General features: G+C 43.6%; 2 protein-coding genes across 2 annotated transcripts; one reads left to right on the plus strand and one right to left on the minus strand.

Annotated features, from left to right (window-relative positions):
* Nucleotides 1–585: 585 nt before the first annotated feature.
* Nucleotides 586–10,686, plus strand: cep135 (centrosomal protein 135; the record flags this gene model as incomplete). Its single annotated transcript, XM_080032881.1, has 25 exons — nucleotides 586–698; nucleotides 788–978; nucleotides 1,091–1,258; nucleotides 1,415–1,556; nucleotides 1,695–1,779; nucleotides 2,210–2,338; nucleotides 3,215–3,430; nucleotides 3,538–3,603; nucleotides 3,731–3,881; nucleotides 3,980–4,209; nucleotides 4,298–4,453; nucleotides 4,541–4,678; nucleotides 4,857–4,934; nucleotides 5,038–5,189; nucleotides 5,300–5,415; nucleotides 5,542–5,696; nucleotides 6,062–6,117; nucleotides 6,226–6,394; nucleotides 7,029–7,139; nucleotides 7,281–7,466; nucleotides 8,040–8,249; nucleotides 8,352–8,554; nucleotides 8,667–8,771; nucleotides 9,344–9,502; nucleotides 10,485–10,686. 25 exons carry the CDS (start codon nucleotides 586–588, stop codon nucleotides 10,504–10,506), a joined length of 3,507 nt encoding a protein of 1,168 aa, XP_079889007.1. The 3' UTR covers nucleotides 10,507–10,686.
* A 240-nt stretch (nucleotides 10,687–10,926) lies between these two features.
* Nucleotides 10,927–13,471, minus strand: chst14 (carbohydrate (N-acetylgalactosamine 4-0) sulfotransferase 14). The gene is made up of 2 exons (XM_080032054.1): nucleotides 13,065–13,471; nucleotides 10,927–12,317 (listed from the first exon to the last, which is right to left on the minus strand). Exons 1-2 carry the CDS (start codon nucleotides 13,356–13,358, stop codon nucleotides 11,490–11,492), a joined length of 1,122 nt encoding a protein of 373 aa, XP_079888180.1. The 5' UTR covers nucleotides 13,359–13,471; the 3' UTR covers nucleotides 10,927–11,489.
* Between the last annotated feature and the right edge of the window lie 7,053 nt (nucleotides 13,472–20,524).

The raw sequence follows: 20,524 nt of genomic DNA on the forward strand, positions 1-20,524 counted from the left end.
CCTCTGTGCTGCTAACTCCGCCCTCCGCTGTCTGCACCGGACGACGCCGACTCACAGAACAGGCTGCAGCCGGAGCCTCTCACTGTCATGGTGACGAATCCAAACCGGACGCAGTCGGCGCTCTTTTCAAACCTTTACCGCGGAAACACGTTGTTTATATGACTTTTAACTCAAATATGAAGCTACAAACACTCCAGTGCAAGTTATTGGTCCAATGAATAACTCATATTGGTGCCATTGAACCAAGGAAGGTGTCCGGAAAGCGGTAAGTGGAGGCAAACGAAATGTAACGCTAACTAGCTCATTGGTTAACTAGCCAAACGATGCTGACCAGCGGCTGGTGCCACTTGTTATCTGTCCAAAGTAGCCCGGAGGTTTATGCTAATAATAACTTATTAGCCCGCAGGCTAGCTACTTATCGTTAGCCAACCGTAAATAAATGGCTAACTTGGTTAGCAATGCATTGTTTCCCTCAACCCATACACAGGTCTGACGCAGGTCTGAACAGTGTATGCTGTTTATTCCACATGAATGTTGTTTAGTACAAATAATGTATGTATCTTATGTACAACTGTCAGTGCAGTCATGAACAACAGCGCTGAGAGGAAGTTCGTCGCATTGAGGAAGCGTCTGGATCAACTGGGCTACAGACACCCTCTGGCAATAGAGTCACTGCCACTGGTTGAGAAACTGTTCAGGTGAGCCTCCATCCTTTGGCCCCGCAATATCAGGCAACAACTACAATGGCTGAATGACATATGTTTACAAGCGTGTGTCTGTACTACAGTGACCTGGTCCACACTACCGAGAGCCTGCGCAATGCCAAACTGTCAGCAGGGAAGACCGAGAAGGAAAGTCGAAACCTGGATGCTGCTCTTGAGCCGTACCGGGCCGAGAATGCCCGTGCTGTCCGTGAGAACAACGAGCTACACCTCCAGCTCCTCAGGCTGCAGGAGGAGAAGGACTGTGTCACCAGAGGTCAGCTGTCAACGTCAACCAGCCGCCGCCCCCCCCCCCCCCCTTCTGAAGCATTTCCCCTAGACACATAAGACCAGTTTGATAACTTCATACGACCTTGTCTTGTTTTCAGAGCTCAAGACCCACATCAGAAAACTGGACCATGACACTTCGGACCTGAAGTTTCTAAACAACCAGTATGCGCACAAAGTCCACTCCCTGCAAAAGGATAGCAAGGCTAAAGCTGAGCGCATCCAGCAGCTGCAGGAGAAGAACATGCAGGCCGTGGTGCAGACACCAGGTAATGCCACGGGTCTCACTCAAGCTAGCAGACAGCTATTCCCATTGGATATTTCACCTTGGTACATTTTTTATTTAACTCTATTGTGCTTTGCTTCAAAAATCAATGGAATGACACACACACACACGTCACACACACACACATCGTTTTTCACAGGTGGAAATAAGCGCAGCATCCCGTTCAGACGGCAGAGGATGCAGATCGATGAGCTCATACCGTCCTCCTTTACGTCGGGCTATCCCGTGTCTCAGCCCGACGATCCGTACGTAGCTGACCTGCTGCTGTTGGCAGATGGAAGGTTTGTATTCTATTAATGGCGCCCTGAGCTGTCCTACTGAGCGAGGTGCTAACTAACTACTTTATAGATGTGTAGATTTTACGTTTGCGTTTTAGCTCAAAAAGACTCACTTTGACTCACTGCAGTTTCTATTTGTAGGATTCATGAGCTACAGGACAACATCGTAAAGCTCAAGCTAGACCAGGAGAATGCTCAAGACTTAATAGAACACCTCAATACACAAGTAAGAAACACTTTGATTGAAGGCATTTAAAGGTAGAGTCAACATTTCTGGAGAAGGCGTCTTGTCAAAATCAGAGATATTTTCTCAAGATCCCACTACCTGTCCATACTGTGTGCCGGAGGGAAAACATCTGGTGTTGATACACAGCAAAGGCCCTGTAAACTGGTCTGTAAACAAAGCGGGCCCACCGTAGCTAGCAACCATGACCGTTTACAAAGCCTAGGCGGTGTATTAACACAGGATATATTTCCAGAGCACACAGAAGAGAGCATTCCCCCTCCCCCCGACCCCCCCCCCCCCCCCCCCCAAAAAAGGTGATTTTGACAACAATCCTTGTCCGGGAATCGCTGACTCCACCTTTTAATACAGAGACATGTTTAGTGCTGGTGTGACCACAGAGGCCATGAGATGTTGTTGTTTTTTCTTGAAGGTGGAGCAGAGGGACAAAGAGCTGGAGCGGCTGAATTGTGTTCTTCATGGAGGACGACCTCATGACGTCATCTCCCTGGAAGCTCAGAACATCAGCAACGAGAAAGTCATCACCCATCTGAACCTTCAGGCAAGCATAGCAGCCGTATAAGACATCTCCCCTGATGTCTAAACAGTTTACATATGTAGTGTAGTGGCAATCTAACAACAAACAAATGCCACTTGTGGGGTTAAGCCTTTAAACAACGCGTGGCGGTGTTGTAGGAAAAAGGGAGGTCCGATTTAAAAAAAAAAAAAAAAAATCAGTTTGACTTGATTTATTTAGAACTGTGCAAAACAATAGATGAGAAATTAAAAAACAAACCAAACAAATCCTCAAAAACAAACAAATGCTCACACACACACACGCAGCACGGTTGAAAAACTGTGTGGCTGGCTTCACCATTCAAAAACAAGATCAGCTGATCACCTGTGATTTCCTTAAATAACCTACGTCACCCCGGGATTGCCAACATAAGACCACAGGTGCGCAAATTACTCATATCCAAAATATATACAAACATCACCACCACACATAAATATACAGAGAGAGAGAGAGAGAGAGAGCGCACGTATAAATTGGCCTCAACATGTACCCTGCATTCCAAATCACATACGTTTTCTTCTTACTACACAACATACTAAAGTGCATAAGAGTGTAAGGGGCCACAGGAGAGAAAAAAATCAGATAAGGAAGTTTTTTTTTTCATTATGTTGAGAAATGTCAAGAATAAAGACGAATATTCCAAAATGCTATTGGAGTTAGTGGGGCATTTATGTATTATGAGCATACTACAATTGACGTGCATGTATTGTGAGATCCTAAATCTTTTTCTGGCATACTAAATGGTAGGGAAGTATGGGGATTGGAACGCAGGGGTAGTATTACTAGCATGAAAGCTCAGAGATCCTTCATAGGCATGGTCGCTACTAGTCTCACCCTACTGTCTGTCGACGCTTGTTACAGATTGAATACCTGCAGGAGAGCAACAGGACACTGGAGCACAAGGTGGAGGGACTGCAGCAGAGGAAGAAGGACGCCTCCAGCGAAGTGGCCAATCTGTCCATAAAGAACCTGGAACTGTGTGAAGAGCTGACCCACATCGACGACCTGGCCAAGCGCATGGAGATGGACAAAGAGAGGGTGTTGGAAACTGCCGACATGGAGCTGCAAGAAACTAACGTAAAGTCACGCAATGAAAATGTTGTGCAGTGTGGCAGCTAACAAAGTCTGAGTTAGTACAGATTGAAAATAAACCCCTTAAACCTGAAATGTATTTTCTCCAACAGGAAGAAATTCACAGGCAACAGAAAATCATCGAAAACTTGGAGGAAATGATCACGAAAATGAGAAGAGTATGTAAAATTGATAATTTCATTATAATCTAATCTATATTGAATTTGAATTCTTCAGGGAACACGATTCACTGTACCTTGCCCGAAAATCTGTCCAACATTGTATTAAAACACAATGTGTGTTCAGGAGCAGTCTGAAAGTGCATTTGAAAAGGACCGTCTCGAAGACCAGCTGTCGGAGCTTAAAGATCAGAATGAGAAAATGGAGGGACTGGTGAATTTCCTGGACGAGGAGAAAATAAGGCTGCAGGACAAAATGGAGAGAATGATGGCGGCTGGTAGGCAGCGGTTTGGAACCTTTTTTTTTCTCCAAAGATTTACTTCCAGGGGCTCTCTTACATTGTTGACATGAATGTGTTACTGACTTGTTCCATAGACAGGGAGCTGGTGCTGGAGTTGGAAAGCATGCGGGCTAAACATGGTGTGTGCGGAAGGGAACGCTCCCCGTCCAGGCTGGATGCGTTTGTCAAGAGTCTAGAGGAGGAGAGGGATTACTATCGGCAGGTGGCAGAGCGCTGGAAAAGAGCCAGGGGGGCCGGCGGCCTGGATACAAGCCCCAATCGGAGTCCAGTCAGGGGCAGGAGTCCAACGTCAAGAGCAGCAAGGGTACAAAAGATGGCCATTAAAAAAAAAAGAAAAAAAACATCTTCATAAAGTTATGCACAAAATGAAACGATGTGGTCACATTTTTCAGGGCGGCGTCACAGAGGCAGACCTGCTGCGTGTGAGAAAGGAGAGAGACGAGCTGCAAGCTGCTCTGTTGGACTTTGAGAAACACATGGAGGACATCCAGAGCAACGTGACGGCCCTCCGCGCTGACAGAGAGCACTTTAAAACACTGTTCAAACAAGTGAGTATTACAAACGTCTCTCCTGCAGGTTGGGAACTACACTCTTACACTCACTAAAAAAAAAAAAAAAAAAAAATCTTGGCATAGGCTCAGGAGGACCTAGAGTTGGCCCACAGCAAAGAGGTGTCAGCTGACCTGTTGGGACTGAAGGAGGACATCAGACAGGCAGATATCAAAATGCAGCAGATGATGGATGAAAGAGAAGCACTGTTGGAGAGGTTAAAGGTTCGTTTTGCCTTTTACGACGGACACGTTGTCCCCCGCAGCATTATGATCGTTAATTGCTCTATTTATATCTGCTTGTTAATCTTGGCTCAGAGGGACACATTTTGTATTGTAAGCTAGCTTTTATAACTTGGAATGCATTGATCTTAACACACACAAATATTCAAACATTCCGCAGGTGTCCCAGGCTTCAGCTCTCATGGACAGAGACGGTGAGCAGGGGAGGATTCTTGACCTGGAGGATGCTGTAAAGAGAGTAAGCCTGATGAATGTTTTGCTTATGTTTGTTCATCATGTCTGTGCCCTTTGAGTCTGAATGGGTTTGTGTGGTGCTGCACATTGTCCATTGTGGTGTGTAGCTGGAGCGGGAGAGACTGGACCTGCGCTCTTCGGTGTGTCTGCTGAAGGAGAACAGGGAGGCTGTGGAGGAGGAGCTGAAGGTCCGCTCTGCTGTCGTGGTGCAGAATGCAGAGGAGGTGGCCCAGCACAGGGCTGAGTCCAACGCTCTCAGGTTTGTGCTGAAGACAAAAAGACCAAATCAACAAAAGGTTTTTCGTAATGTATTCCTGTTGACAAACTGAAAGGAATGTTGGTTCCCCCCCCCCCTGTCTTTGTCTACAGGCTGCTACAGGAGCAGATGGAGCAGTCACTGTCTGATATTCAACACATGCTCTCTGTGAAGACCAATGAGCTGCATGCTGCCCACCAGGAGATTGACAAACTGGAGAAGAGAATAGGTGAATGTTTGTGCTCCAGGAGAGATGGCTGCAGTTGGTGTTTTTGTTTTGCTTCCTCAATCATTTGTTTCTGTGGCAGCCTGGCTGTTGGCTTGATTTCTTCTATTTATTTATTTCGACCGACAGGGGAGCTGAGTGAACAGGGCTCCAAACACAAGGAGGAAATGTCCTTCCTTCATAAATCCGTCTCTGCCCTGGATAGAGAGAAAGATGCTCTGCAAGATGAGGTGGATCAAAAGACAGAGAAGCTGGTTGTTCTCCAAGACGAGCTATCCAAAAAGGTAGAATTTATGAAGATAAACTTGTGTAGCATACCCTCGGGGATGTAATGGTAAAAAGACGCACGTAGTATGAGATGTTTTAGGATTTATAATGTATTTTATATTCAAGGAATGACTTTTTTAGGATGTACTAATGTTGTGTTTTGTTTGTTTGTTGGCAGAGATGCTATGTCACTGTTTTCCCTGTCCATATGATACAAATTAAAGGAGTATATGATGTACACTTGACTTGCCTTTATTATTACTAGATTCTTAAAGTCCCGGGTGTTACACTTGTAAAGAGTTGAAGCCAGTATTTAAAATGTAACGTAAAGCTGAGCTGTGCTTAAAGAATAACTTATAATTAGTTTTCGGCATTTAAACAGGAACACACTGTTGAAGATGTGAGACTCACAATCACAAACATGGAAAATGCACTAGCGTGAGTACTGTGAAATCTGGCACTGTTTTTTTAAGATCTAAATGTCAGCTTAATGGAGAGTTCCTGTCAATAAGCTGAAACCCGTTGTTTTTTCTTTTGCGACGGCAGCCAGCTGCAGGGGGCGCTAAACAGCCGTGAGAGGGAGACAGGCAGCCTGAGGAGACAGCTGGAGGCCTGTGAGGAGGAGCTGGCTGGATTCAAGAGAGACAGAGAGATCACAGTGAGAGAGAACAGGAGGCTGCAGGATGACCTGGCTACCATGACCAGAGAGAACCAAGTATGGGAACAATCTTACTGTCTTAAAGGTTCAGTAAGCAGAATGGTCAGTTTAGCTAACTTCCTGTCAGTGACTGCAGTTAGCAGTCCCCTCATTAATGCACTGCGGTCTTCAAGCAGCTAGTTATCTAGCATCATCTCAGATCCGTAAGTGTGATCAAACATGATAAAAAAACATCAAAAGGATTTTTACCTGCTCCGCCAATGTAGGCAGGTTTGTAGCGTTCTCTCTTCTGATTGGTTATCAGTAGTGGGATCCCCGAACACTATATAAGTGATCACTGTATGAATAAAGAGCGATTTAACACTTATATTAACGTAAATAAATCACTTACCTCACCTTTTTTCTCTGATGATAAATGACATGTAACTGCAAAACAAGACCATCAGTGCAAAGAATGCTATTTCATATATTGTTTTTTCTTAAAACCTTTTATCATGGGTACGCTCACCCGGGAGCTACAGCTGGCGTAGTTAAAACACTACCGCTTTTGTCCAAAGGGGGTGCAAGAATTAACACAAGTTGAAAGTTCCTCTGAGCACCTTTTTAAGTTCATCTGTATACGAAGAGAATGAAGCAAACAGACATAACACTGACTCCTGTTATTTTTTGTTGTGTGTGTGTGCGTGCTTAGGCTGTACACGTGGAGATGGAGGAGGCTTTGCATGAGAAGGACGAGCTGAAGATGAGGGTCCACTCTTACATCTCTGAAGTGTCCAGGATAGAGAAACTGATGGCCACAAAGGCAAGAGAAAACGTGGTTCTCTCCTCATGCTCATTCTAATGCTTTGGGCCTGGGAGAGACTCTTTTATTTATTTGTTCAGAGTATCCTGAACAACGTGTGTGTCTGTCTGCCAGCTGACTTTAAAGGTGTCCCCCCCACAGGAGCAGGAGAACAGAGACCTGCTTGAGCGCTTCAGGACGGCCCACTCCGAGGTGGAGGAGAGGCAGCAGATGTTGCAGCAGGCTGAAGGCGTCAATAACTCCATCCGCCTGGAGCTGCTCTCTGCAGACACAGAGCGCAGACACCTCCGAGACACTGTGGGACACCAGGAGAGAGAGATCCAGCAGGTGAGACAATAGGGGATAACTATAGGGTACTACCTGGTAGGACCGTACAAGCATTAAGAGGTCTTTATTACACGGCACCGATAAAAGGCTTCTGATTGGTCAATCATGGCAATGTACAATCTGCTTTTTATCTATATTGCCCGCTGTTAAGGATAATTTCCAGTTGCTATGGCCCTAACAGACATTGTTCTGATCGATCACTTCCTGTCAATCAACTCAGTCAACATGACTTTGAATGTATCTGGAGAGCAGGACACTTTTGAAGTCATGGTTAAGGATGTCTGAAAAGACTCCAGTCAAGACGACGTAAGTAAGGTTGGCACACAGTGACATAGTTAAGAGTTGCCATGGAGGAAGTTCTGACCATAGCAGACTATTTTTTGTTCCGTTAAATACATTTCTAAATCAATGTAAAACTAAACTTAAAAACAATTTTGCTTCAATTCATCTATTTAGTTAGTAGCCGTGTCATAAGCGGGATAATGCGCATCGGGCTCCTTCTCACCTCGTCGTTCTTCTATTTCTCACTTAAACTTAGTATGTGATGTATTTTCTCCCTTCTGTTTCCCCAAGCACGTGCAGGCCCTGCAGGCGTACGAGGCCCAAGTGTCATCGCTGGTTCGTGGGATGTCCCGACTGGAAGAGGAGCTCCACAGAGCACAGGAGGAGAAGGCCACCCTCCTCTCTGATCTGGCCTCTGTCAGGGAGCTCTGCGTCAAGCTGGACTCTGGCAAAGAGCTGACTGCACGCTATCTAACCTCCCGGAGTATGGATCTAGAGAGGGTGAGGCTGTAGGTTACACACACACACACACATAGCTACATGAGCAGCAGCAGCTGTCTTATTGTGGAATATTCTTAGTGAATATATCTGCTTGTTATCTAGGTCACGGGAGAACTGGAGGATATTCAGTCAGAGGCAGACATACTGAAGAAACAACTGGCCAGCGAGCGGCTGACCGTCCGTAACCTGGAGACGCTGCTCTCCACCAATCGGCACAAAGAGTTCCAGATCCACCTGACAGCCAGTGAGAGGGAGTCTGAGCTCAAAGTGCTTCGTGATAGGCTGACCCTGGCTGACAGCAAAACGTAAAAAAAAAACAAATCTTCTGCAATATGTTGGAAGACTCCAATAAAATGCCTTTTTTATTTTTCAAATATTTGATTGTGATTTGTTTGCACGTGTATAACAACCACTCAGAGCGGAGCACGCCAGGGAGGTGTCCCAGCTCCGCGGCAAAGTCTCTCAGCTGCAGACGGAAATGGACGTTCTGAAAAGACAGTTGACCACTGAGCGCTTTGAGCGGTGAGCCACACAACTTTTTAAACCGACGCTGACTTTACTACTCCTACCACAGAGCAGAAAAGTGTGTAGAGGAGTGGAACAAAAGCTGCAAGCATGAGACGGATTAGATCTGTCAGTATTACTATGAAAGAGCTGGATAGATAGATAGATAGATAGATAGATAGATAGATAGATAGATAGATAGATAGATAGATAATGCTTTAACTAGAAAGAGACAAAGATGGTGAAATAAAAGTAACATGTGATAACGTTTTTACAATCCAGACTGTTCCCCCATATTAAGCCAGTTTTTCCATCGTTCTAAATGTTTGAATGTAGCCTAATACCAACATGTGTCCCAGCTTAGTGTGTCCTGTTGCAAGTAGAAATAGTATCTTCATCTGCACTTAAAAATAAGTTTCAGCTGTTCTTCTTTACAATAAATGGCCTACTTGATTTACTAAAGCCTTAGTTTGTATAGGGCTGCAAGAAAATGTGCAGCTGTGAAACACGTTGTGGTCGGAGGTTGTTAACAACACCAGTGGAGGCCCCAAACAAACATTTTGACCTTATCTAATTGTCTCCATCCACAGGGAAAGGGCAGTGCAGGAGATGCGCAGACAGGGAGTGTCCTTCTCATCCCTGCAGAGCTCGCTGCCCCTGGACGTCTCATCATCCAGCCCTCATCACTCCTCACCAGACCGCTCCACCCTACGCACTCTGAGCCGCTCCACTGACAGGTCAGCTGACAGGTGAGGCTTTAGACAGCTACTCTTAGCTTACTATTAGCTTATTACTTAGACAACTACTTAATCTATTCATTACTCGGCCTGCACATCAAAATGCCTTAAAATGTACACCCAGTTGATTGCATATTGCACATTGTAAATATCTTTCATCACATTGCACATTTCAATTAAACTTATCTACTTTTTACTTTCTATTCTATTCTATATACACCGTTTCATTTTGCACAGAACATTCCTTTGCACTACTTAGTATTTAGAATTTATCTTATGTAAATATTGTTTATGTTTATCTTATTTAACTCTATATTTTTTTATTTTATCGTTCTAACTGCACTGTGGGCCAGAGATAAACGCCATTTTGATTCTGATGTATGTCTTGCATATATCAGAACTGACAATAAAAGACTTTGACTTTGATTATTAAAGCCCCTGTTAAGCCAAATCCACCACAACCTTGTTCTAACTATGTCATTTTGGGGAGTAAGTTGTATGATAGTGAGCACCTGAAAAGCATATTCATCAATCCTAATAAAAGATATAGTCAGTAAAGTGTGAGATACTTTACAGAAATTTGGTTTACTAGTAGATGAGGCAGGCTATGGTTTGGTTTCCTAAAGAGACTATAAATGAATGTTGCTATGGAGACTGTTTGATGCCAAGTCCTATCAAACGGTCTAGACAGTTTTAAAAAAAAAAAGCTGTTTTATAATATTTCTGAACATTTATTTTCAATCAGATTTTTGTAAAAGCTTATTAACACCCACCTTTTGATATCATATATTGATTTATACCATCTCTGTCCAGGCTTCCCATAGGCGTTAAGCTCATCATTTTTGCTTCATCTTTTTTAATCCATGGATTTTTGCTGTTTGTTTCCAATATCACACTATTTAGATTTTTATAGAAGACAAAAATGTAATGATGAGATCTAACTTTCTTTAAAGATCACCAAAGAGGTCAAATGTCTTTTCTTTTCTCTTTTCAGAAGTGTGAGCTTCAAGGATTGACGTTTAGACACACAGACAAATGAAGGCGTCGACGAGTGAGTCAGAAACTAGAAGCTTGTACTTGCAGACTTGAGTCGGACATGAATTGACACTTAATCATTTTGTATTCACCAGTCCAGCCCTCTAGGTGCTTAACTAACCTCTATACAGTGTTAACAATAAGACATGTTCTCATTTATACTTTCCAAAAATCCAATGTAATGGATGACGTGTCCTAGATCTGTATGTCTTTTGATCAAATTAGGATTCAGTTAGTGCTTCTGAAATGATTTGTTACTCGGCCACCGTAACCCTCATACATGTAGCAAGAGAAGAGTTCATTCAGCCCTGTGGTTTTATATGTGTTATATTATGCTCAATGGTCAACTTTTGTAATGATGTTTAAATTATTAAATTATTATTCACAAAATAAAAGTGATGCAGAATTACAGGAATAGCAGTGATATCCATCACAACGCCTGTGTGTTTTTTATTACAAGGTGAACAGTGGGAAAGTTATAGAAAAAGACAGGAGAAGCTGTGACATAAAAGACACGCTTGCTTTCAAACCCTGTGAGGAGGACATTGGTTTGTGTTTTAGCCTGCTAAACCACGTGTGCCCATTAACCTTTAAGCTTCTCCAATGTGTAGAGAAAAGAAAAAAAATGTAAAGTTTGGTCTTGCAACAGTTTAACATTGGCATCAATGTATACTGAAATGGTTCATTGATTTGTAACAGTGCATGGCAAGAAAACATGTTTAAACAGGACTGTGTGGAATGACATGATTTGTTCTTTTGTTCTCTCTGCTGCTGATTTCAAGCTTTAGTGGTTTCCAAGTCGAGTCTCCATCTCTTCCGATAATCAGCATTTTGTGATATTTCAACACCTCAGGTAAAAATATGTAACAGCTATGCTTAATACTGTCTGTTCCCTAGTATTAAAAATAGAACAAATGATTCTCCTATAAAACAATTATATCAAAACTATAAAATATTGCATCTTTTATTGCCGGCAGTGTTCAGTGGTTGTGTTGGGGAGAGGGTAAGTGAAGAAGGAAAAGTCTAAAATGTACTTGGGCAGAAGTTCCCTGAGTAGCTTCTGTGGCACGCCGCACAGATAATAGTGTAATGTCTCGGTGGTGACGGGCTTGTACCACGTCTGCCTCTCTGGGAAGTGAACGTGAGGGGGTGCGCCGACGTGCTGCAGCACATACTCTGAATCCCTTTCAAGGTGCTCGTATGAGCCAATGAAATCGTAGGACACCGCACAGGGTTGGCACAGGTTGTACACAGGCATCCAGTGCTCATTCATACGCTCCACATCCTCATCCAGCAAGTAACGGACAAATTCTGTAAATGTCACGTCATCCCCGCTCACAGACTTGTCCTTGGCGCGTCCTTTTCTGTAGCGCTTTATGATCTCCACGCCGTACTTCTTCTGGTAGGACTGGATCTCTCCAAACTTGTTCTTGTAGGCAGACAGCAGGCGCTCCATGGGCTCTCGCACAAACATGAACTTGAAGTAGTGCTTGAGGCGGTAGTTGATCTCGTCAGGCTTCAGAGAGGACAGAAAGCGCAGGTCGCTGTGGTGGTTCATCTTGATGTTGACCTCCACGTTCTCCAGAGCTCCACTCAGAACCTTGAGAACCCTCTTCCAGTTGGAGCAGGCCACCTTGGGGACGTAGCAGTAGAGGAAGTGGTACTGGTCGTTGACCAGGATATGCTGCAGCAGCGTCTTCCTCTGCTGGGGGCTCAGGTTCCACACGCTGTGGGGCATGTTCTTCTGGCTGCACACGGTCCGGATGGTCCGGTTACGGATCTCCTGCAGAATCTGAATGTGAGCACATAGCAGTGACTTAAAGGTGCATTCCACCAAAATGTCCACATTACTTTCAGTTACAGTTTGTATTACTCAGCCTTTGAAAACAGCTGTATTGAGTAGAATAGAATCTTTATTGTCATTGCACAACGGGTATACAATGAAATTGCAGTGCTTCTTCGACCTGTGCATAATAAATATAAAAAAAAAAGGAAAACAGAAATAAGTTTGTATTGTATTGTGCCAGGTCCTATTCACCAGGCAGATAGGGTATAATGAAAAGACTATCGGGTTGTGTTATAGTTATAATTGATGATATTGTAAAGATATCTCATCTCTGCTACTTCAGTTTTGACTATTCTTTTATTTAAACTGTCTTTTGAGAGTCCCCACCCCTTTATGGAAGTATGGAATGTTTCTGGAGTTCCCCTTTAAATAATCAATACAGACACCTCGGGCATTTACAAATTTGCAATTTGATCCAACTTTTTAGGCTTGTGGGTTTTTTTATGATGAACATTACCAAACCAGGACATTTCAGAACGTGTTTTGGTCGGCGGTCGTGGTTTAACCACTAAAGAATGCAACACTCTGGTCCTTTAAACACTCTAATCCTGCAGCTTTTGACACAGATCTTGTAATATTGTGAAACATATTAGTCACGAGCCAAATCTCAGTCTCTCTCTCTGCTGTTTAAACTGGACCTGTTACTTTGGAAAACACCCATGAACGGTTCAGTAGCAGTTCCGTTACTGTTACCTGGGAGTCCACGTCCACAGCAGCCGGGCTGTTCTTCCCGACCTGCCGGATGAGGTCCTGCCGCTGGCCGGACCCCCGGGGTGGAGGCGTCTCCATGCTGCTCAGCATTCCTTTCTCTATCATGAGCAGCAGGCCTCCGGACGCGACGATAACCAGGAACGTTAACACTGAGGGAAGCACGGCGGAGCTGCGGCGGACGGAGCCCGAGCTTACTGTCGTCCTGAAGTTTATAACCGTTCCGCCGCGCGCTCCTCCGGCCTTCTTCATCCCATTGTCCTGCCGGCGAGGGAGCATCTTGTCCGGTGTGTACGTTCAATACCAGGACACAGCGAGCTGACGTCGCTGTTAAAAGAAGAAAGCCGTTAAGATACCTACCACGTAGCCATAGTTAACTTCTTCTTAAGCGCGTGAAGTTTGCTAACGTAAACATAGTCACTTCCTCACGAGCTGTCAAAATAAAAGCGTTTTGTTGAACATGTTTGAGTGGAACAACAAATTAACAAAGTTAAATATTTACCTTAAAAAGGTTAATTTTGTCCTTATACTAAGGTCACTTTTACTAGATATTATAATAATAATAATAATAATAATAAGGTTAACACTTTCAGAATAAAATCTTACATGCATTCAAAGCAGCAGTGCACTATAAACACATTTTATGAGTAATATGTAGGCTACTACTAAATGTATATCGTATTGATATTACATTTAGGGCAAGACTTTTTATTTTTTTTGGACATAGTAAGAGCATTGTATAAAATATTCAGTAAAAAGCAAGTCCTGCAGAACCAAGAATATTAAAGGAAGTTGAAAAAGATAGGCCTACAATATGTGCAATAATCTGTTTTTGAAATAAAAGAGCTGTCCAGTTTGCACAGAGTGTGCACCACGTTTACCAAAGAATGTGCAGATGTTCCCAGTATGATAGGTGTGACGCAGGAATGCAAGTTTTTTTTTTTCATTTTCAGAGAGCCTCCTCCTTTGGCATCCTATGCATGCCAGTTGGGAGATGCACTTCAGCTAGTAGTGTATCTGGTGTTGGGCCATATAGCCTCCAAGATTCCTCTGCTTCTTTTCTTTCTTTAAGTTAAAAAAAGACTTGTCTTCAACTCTCCTGTTATGCGTGGTTTTATAAGCTTTCATTTCACAGTATAGTTCTGCCCTACTTCTTGTAGGGAAAGTCTTAACAGTCAAATAGATCCTTTCAGTTGCACTCCCACTGCATCAATCAATGGTCTATTTGATTCTGTTTTTAGCACTGGAAGCGACCCTCCCCTTGCTCAATAGTCACACACTTCCTGCTATATAATCACACTTGGAATCAGAGGAAGTGGAGTATGAGTATTCGGTGCTATCGGCCTGAAAGTATTTTTTTGTCAACCACTACATCCAGATTGTGTTAGACTGTGGATGAACCAACACAGATAGTTGTCATAGCAGTGTTTAAAGAGACATCTTTGGTTAATTTTTATTCTGATGTTAGATGGAGCTCTGTGTATTGGGGTTGGATTTGAACTCTGTATACAGTGAAGTAAGAGAACAATCCAGTTTGTGTTCAGCTCAGTCACCTCCCCTGACTCCTCAAAAACCTAATCAGTGCTGTGATCAACATGATAAGTTTAAACTATCTGTTAAAATGCATAAGGATACCCAACCCTGTTTTATATCTGCAGTTTCTCACTCTCCAGCCTTCGTAAACCAGAGCCCCTTGCTCCTAAACACATCAAACGCTGCTCCAAAGTACTTGGTATCTTATCACAGATAAATGGCAGAGAAATCATTCTAATGTGACTGAACTCGATACACTCCATGCTCTGCTCGGATATCTTACAAGATCATATGACTGATCTGTTTCTCCCCTTAAAGGCCTACAAAATCTTTAACCAAAATAAGAATCATACACTCATCCATTATCATTAACATGAATTATATTTTGTTAGCACAGGTATGAATGGAAGCCTAGTTATGTCAACCTTGGAGCATATTGGCACAATCACTGCAGTTTGTAAAGCGATGACCATAAAATAAATGGCAAATGTTGATGTTAATGTTTTGCACACAAAAAAGCATTATACAACTATAAATCTCAACATGTTAAAATGGTGAGATTTAAAATGATAGAGGTATAAAGATGTTAGCTTGTGTCCCTAATACAGAGCGGATGGATTTAAACATAAAGCTTATAGATCATGCTTTGAGCAGATAAACCCGAGTCAGCTTTGGAGATTCTCAATACGGATAGCAGGTTATAGTTTGATCTGAATTTAGTATGTTGGCAGGCCTATATAAACTGTCTGGAAAATGTGTGAAAGATACCACTTACAAGAAAAAAAGGTAATTGATTTAAGAAAGTAGTTGCTGTCAATCGACTCGACATCCTTGCTTCATTATGCCTATTTCCTTTAGCATCACAGGTGCATAATGAAACAGAATGAGAAATAAACAGACACACTTCAGCACCATGGACACATCCATTCTGCTCGGATTAACACCTTCAGGGATAGATTATTATTATTTTTTTCTTGGGTCAGTTGCAATTCAGTTCCTCGTTCCTGTTTAATTACTTCCGAAAAGCACGAGCTTATACGTTACAGTAACGTGCTCACACCGTGCTCCCATATGGATTGGCGCGGCGCCTCCGCCGCTCGCCTCTCTCTCTCTGTCTCTCGCAGCCACACACAGCCACACCCTCCCCATCTCCATCTCTTACGCGTGCAGCTGTGCGGGACTGACTGACTGCCTGTGCGTGCGTCTCGGGCACCCGCAGCATCAGCAACACACAAAAGGGTTGGAGCCGCCAGAGCTTGGCTTTACCTCGCCACTGATACCAGGGAGGAGGGATCGCGTGAAGGAAAAAAAAGGTGTCGGCAGATTTTCTCTTCTCTTCCATATTGTTCGTGCTGATGTGTAGCCTATTTTTTCCATTTCACCACGCTGATGACCTTGTTTCTGTCTCCCCACCTCTCATTTCTCATTGACCTGCTCAGATCTTCTGCTCCATCCTTCGCGGGTGTGTGTGTGTGTCTGTGCGAGCGCGCGCGTGCTGTAAATGGGTTGGGACTTGAAATGCGCAAATGCTGATGTCAACAGGCCAAATTATAATTAATCGTCATGTTTTAAAAATCCAGATTAACGCTGTTCGGTGTTGCACTGTTTGGATTCCGTCTGTGACAATATGTGAGAGAAAGCACAGGCCAGATTCTTTGTTCTCCGTTCGCCTTTTTACTCAGCAATTAATAGACTGTAATCCCTGTGCGGCAGCATCCGCTAATCTGCCATTAACCGGTCCGTATTGATCCGTGCCTTTAGGGTCTGCTGTGTTGATGTGTAGGCTTTCAACAGATCCGTGTCTCTCTTCAAAACGATAGGCTACTGTACAGCATTTGAAATGTCAGCACACTGGAGTCAGCTGGGCATGCACAGGGCCATATGGTGCGGGCCTGCATGTGCAGAAAGAAAAAAATGAAATCATTGGATTTTATTCTTCCACACACGTCAGTTTAAAAGGCTTTTAAATCAATGCTGCATTGCTGTCACCGCCAGTGGACTGTGTGCGCTTGAGGCACAGATGGCAGGGTGCCAGGCTGCTGGTGTTGGGAGTAAACTGGTGTGTGTGTGTGTGTTTGTGTTTGTGTGTGTGTAGTTGGCCGCCTCAGCCCCTGATCGACAGGCAACCATAGTGTCGGTTGTCTAAGTTATAGGCTTTGAGTTGTTCAAACATGGACTGATGGTGGAGCGAAGACATACATGAGGACATATAGAGCTGTGCTGATGTGTGCCATCCGCTTGGTGTTTTTATAAAATACTGCAATGTTCAGTTTTGAGGTCTCCAGCTGCACTGTAAAAACATAGATTGGGAGCAGTTATTATGTCCTCCTCACCATCCCAAAGCAGTGACTTATGAACGTATTCTCAGAGACATCTGTGGAGAGCCTTTGCAGTGCCAGACAGCCACCATTTTATTTGAGTCATTCATCACCTTTTGACCTCAACAACTCCTAACTACAGATTGGATTTTAATCACTGTCGGCGGGCAGACAAAGACAGTCTGACTCATTGTTATTTCTGCCGTTTAAATGTCAATTGATTTGCAGTGGCACAGCCTTAACGTTTGACAAACATTTGGAAACACCCAGCATGGTAAAAAAGAAAACAGCATCAGCCTATTACTGAAAATGCACTTGTTTACAAAAGGTTCATGTTGCGCTCACTTGGCAATGCATTGACCTCATTTAAAAGGCTTTTCTCGTTTGTAGAGCCTCGTTCAGTATTTTGCAACTGCTGCTGTGCAATCAATGTAGTGAATTGAATGCTAAGTGGGATGTAACGATCTTCTAGTGGAAACACTATTTCTGTAAGTATCCCCATCAAATGTATGTAAAGTATTGTATACTGTCACAGTAAATTGGTATCTCTTAGTACTTTACTTAGTCCTGCATGTTCTTCTTGGTTGCTGCAGATATTCAAGATTTATTCAAATAAGTTCTACACAAGAACATGCAGGTGACTGTAGATCGACACAGCACCAGAGAGATGATGCATATATTGTCATTGAGAATAGGTCCATGTAATGTACATTTTAAAACATCAAGACACCAATTAAAATTTTTCATCTTAACATGCAGTTTTGTTATGATTAAAAATGGATTCATTCTATGGTCTCAGTTCCATGTGACAGTATTAGCACATGTCAAGTGAAGCGGGTCAGTGAGAGTAGCACTGGGCTGGTTAATCCTGGTCTTTTTTACACATAAAGTGCAGTTAATACCGTGTGTGAATGTCCGTGCAGCATGTTATGTGCTGCACACTCAGTCAGTCAGTCAGTCAGAGAGCAATCTGTCTTTGAAGTGCTATGCTGCTGTAATATAGGCAGCATCCAGGTTGGTGAAGCCCCATCATTACCATATCCCTGTGAGACTGCAGTGTGATGCTGCCAACACCAGAGAGAGGAGAGGATATGGGGGGGCGGGGGGGAGGTTATGACACACTAACACTATGCTGATGCACACAGCTGTTATAATTCCAGATATAAGCGTAAAATGATCAGTCTATTGTCTTCATTGAAAAGTGAATGGTGCTGTTAAAAATGAAGCGCTGGATCCTGCCACCGGTCCACCTCTTGAGGCTTCACGCTCCTACAGAACAGGCCATCATATTTGTTAGCAGTTGTTGTGGTGCACCGCAGTACAAACCATCATAATCACACATGTGCATACACGCTTACTGTTAACCCACAATAGAAGCCTTTGTGTGCCCATCAGCCAGTTTGAAGTGATGAATGCCACTCTGTTCTCCTGCACTGGCTCTCAGGCCCAGAAACAAAGTGTCACTTTGTGCCTCCTCAGCAGCACTAGCAGACACAGGAGAATGCCCCCTCCTCCCCCCAGCTGACACGCCTCCTCCCATCACATGGTACATGCAGTCCACTCCAACACACAACATCTGCACTTGTGAACATGAGTTTGATGGCTGCACCTTAGAACAGCAATCAAATCTTCATCAATTTAAGAATATCAACGGAAGTGTCCCCCATCGCTCCCTTGTACGCACACAAACACACACAGACACACACACACACACACACACACACACACACAGCTCAGCCCTCACTGCAACTGACACCTGACTCCAGGTAATGCCCTAGTTCCACAGTGACAGCAGGCAGGTGGAACGGCCACACACTCATAGACACCGTCGCACACAGAGCGGCCGCCGCAGCACGGTAAGAAGGACTTCTTGGTACAGAGGGTTAAAAACAGTCAGAGAAATATTGAGGTATTGATGGTTGCCTGCGTAGTTTGTAGATTGACTTCTAACATTTCTTCTTTCAATGCAGCAGTATTTACTGGCTGTCATCACGAGCAGTTCCACGTCTCACAGGGTGATTCAGTGGAGTGTAAACTATTACTGCACGCAGCTGTGAAATATCATAAGTCATGGTTTGGGTTTGTGATGGTCAGGCAGTTAGAAGAAGGCCTTTTACTGTTGTTGGTTTGCTTACCTGAGCTCTGCCACTTACGCGTGGGCTAATGTGGAAAATGTAACCATCCATGGTCATGCGATACATGTTGCGTGTCACTCTAAAAATCCATTGAAGCGTGGAATCCTGTGGACATCTAGAAACTATGCCAAGAACACCTTTTACATCGTAATGTCTCACACATGGAACGTTATACAATTCATTAAAGTTGTTGCGACTGGGTTGCATTTTGTCTTGTGTTTGTTAAGCTCCTCCAGCCAGGTTTTGAGGGATCCCAGGTGGTCCAGATTGAGACAATATCAACAGCTGATGGATGGATTGCCATGACATTTTTGTACAGACAGTCATTGTCCCCAGATGTTGATTTGTATAGAAGAACTTTGGTGACTATTCTTATGGTACCACAGGCAGGGCAAGGTTTTTCTTTTCTCAGCCACTGGGAATTTGTGTCCTGTAATACTCCAATATTAGTATTGCTAACACACTATACTAACAGGGTAACATTGTAACACTGTATTATAGCTGGTTAGAATCAACATGTTATCATTGTCATAGGGAGCATTTAAGCATGCTGACGGTAAGGGCTGAACGATAAATCCAATCTCGAATCAAAATCGCCATTTGCCCAATAAGCAATTGTAACAATTTAGGAGCTACATTATGCAAGCGCGTCCGACTTGAGTTTAAACTGCTCTCAATGGTTTTTAGAAAAAATCCCTCTCATACTCCTCCAGTAGCAGTCAGGCTCACTCATCAGACGTGGCCCAAAGCGACTGTGTATAAGCAGGGCAACAACAGACACGTAAACCACAGGGGGGGGGGGGGGTGGGAGTTGCATTTGTTGTGGTGGGCAATTGTCCTGAGGCAACGTTGGGACAGTTTAGGGGAGTGTTTTGGGGTTTGAGTTGACCGAAGAGCAAACAAAATAATGGATTGTGTAAAAGCCTGTCATTGAATTGTTGTTGCCACATCATGAGGCAACACACCACACATCTATTTCAGCACTTGAAACAGCAGCATAGGCAGCTTTATGACGAGTGTACCTCCCCCAAAAGTGTCTAGTGATAGTAGTGGATGATGCCTTTAAATGTCTATTGCATTTCAGTGTTGTTCAGCAGAGGAAGTTTCATTCTTTTCTTCAGTAGAGACATGGAGACATAAGGGAGATGCAACAGTGAACAATGGTAAAAATCAATTAAACTCTTTATAACATCGACAAAACATTATCGGGACCACCACCTCTTTCTTCAATGATGCATTAGGAATTTGCAGTATAGGATGTGTGATTGCAAACTAGTTTTGGTTTTAATAATGAACAGTGTATGCCATTGTTGCCACCTTGTCCTGACTTGCTTTTGCTCACAGCTTTGGCAGCGGTGGGGCGAACTGGCTGAGCAGAGGACGATTAATCACCCCCCCCCTTATCTGTTCTTTCTCCATATTGCTGTGTGCACTCGGGCGCATCAGGAGGGAACTATTT

Source organism: Ammodytes marinus, assembly GCF_949987685.1.
Source record: "Ammodytes marinus genome assembly, chromosome: 8".
Taxonomy (NCBI): Eukaryota; Metazoa; Chordata; class Actinopteri; order Uranoscopiformes; family Ammodytidae; genus Ammodytes; species Ammodytes marinus.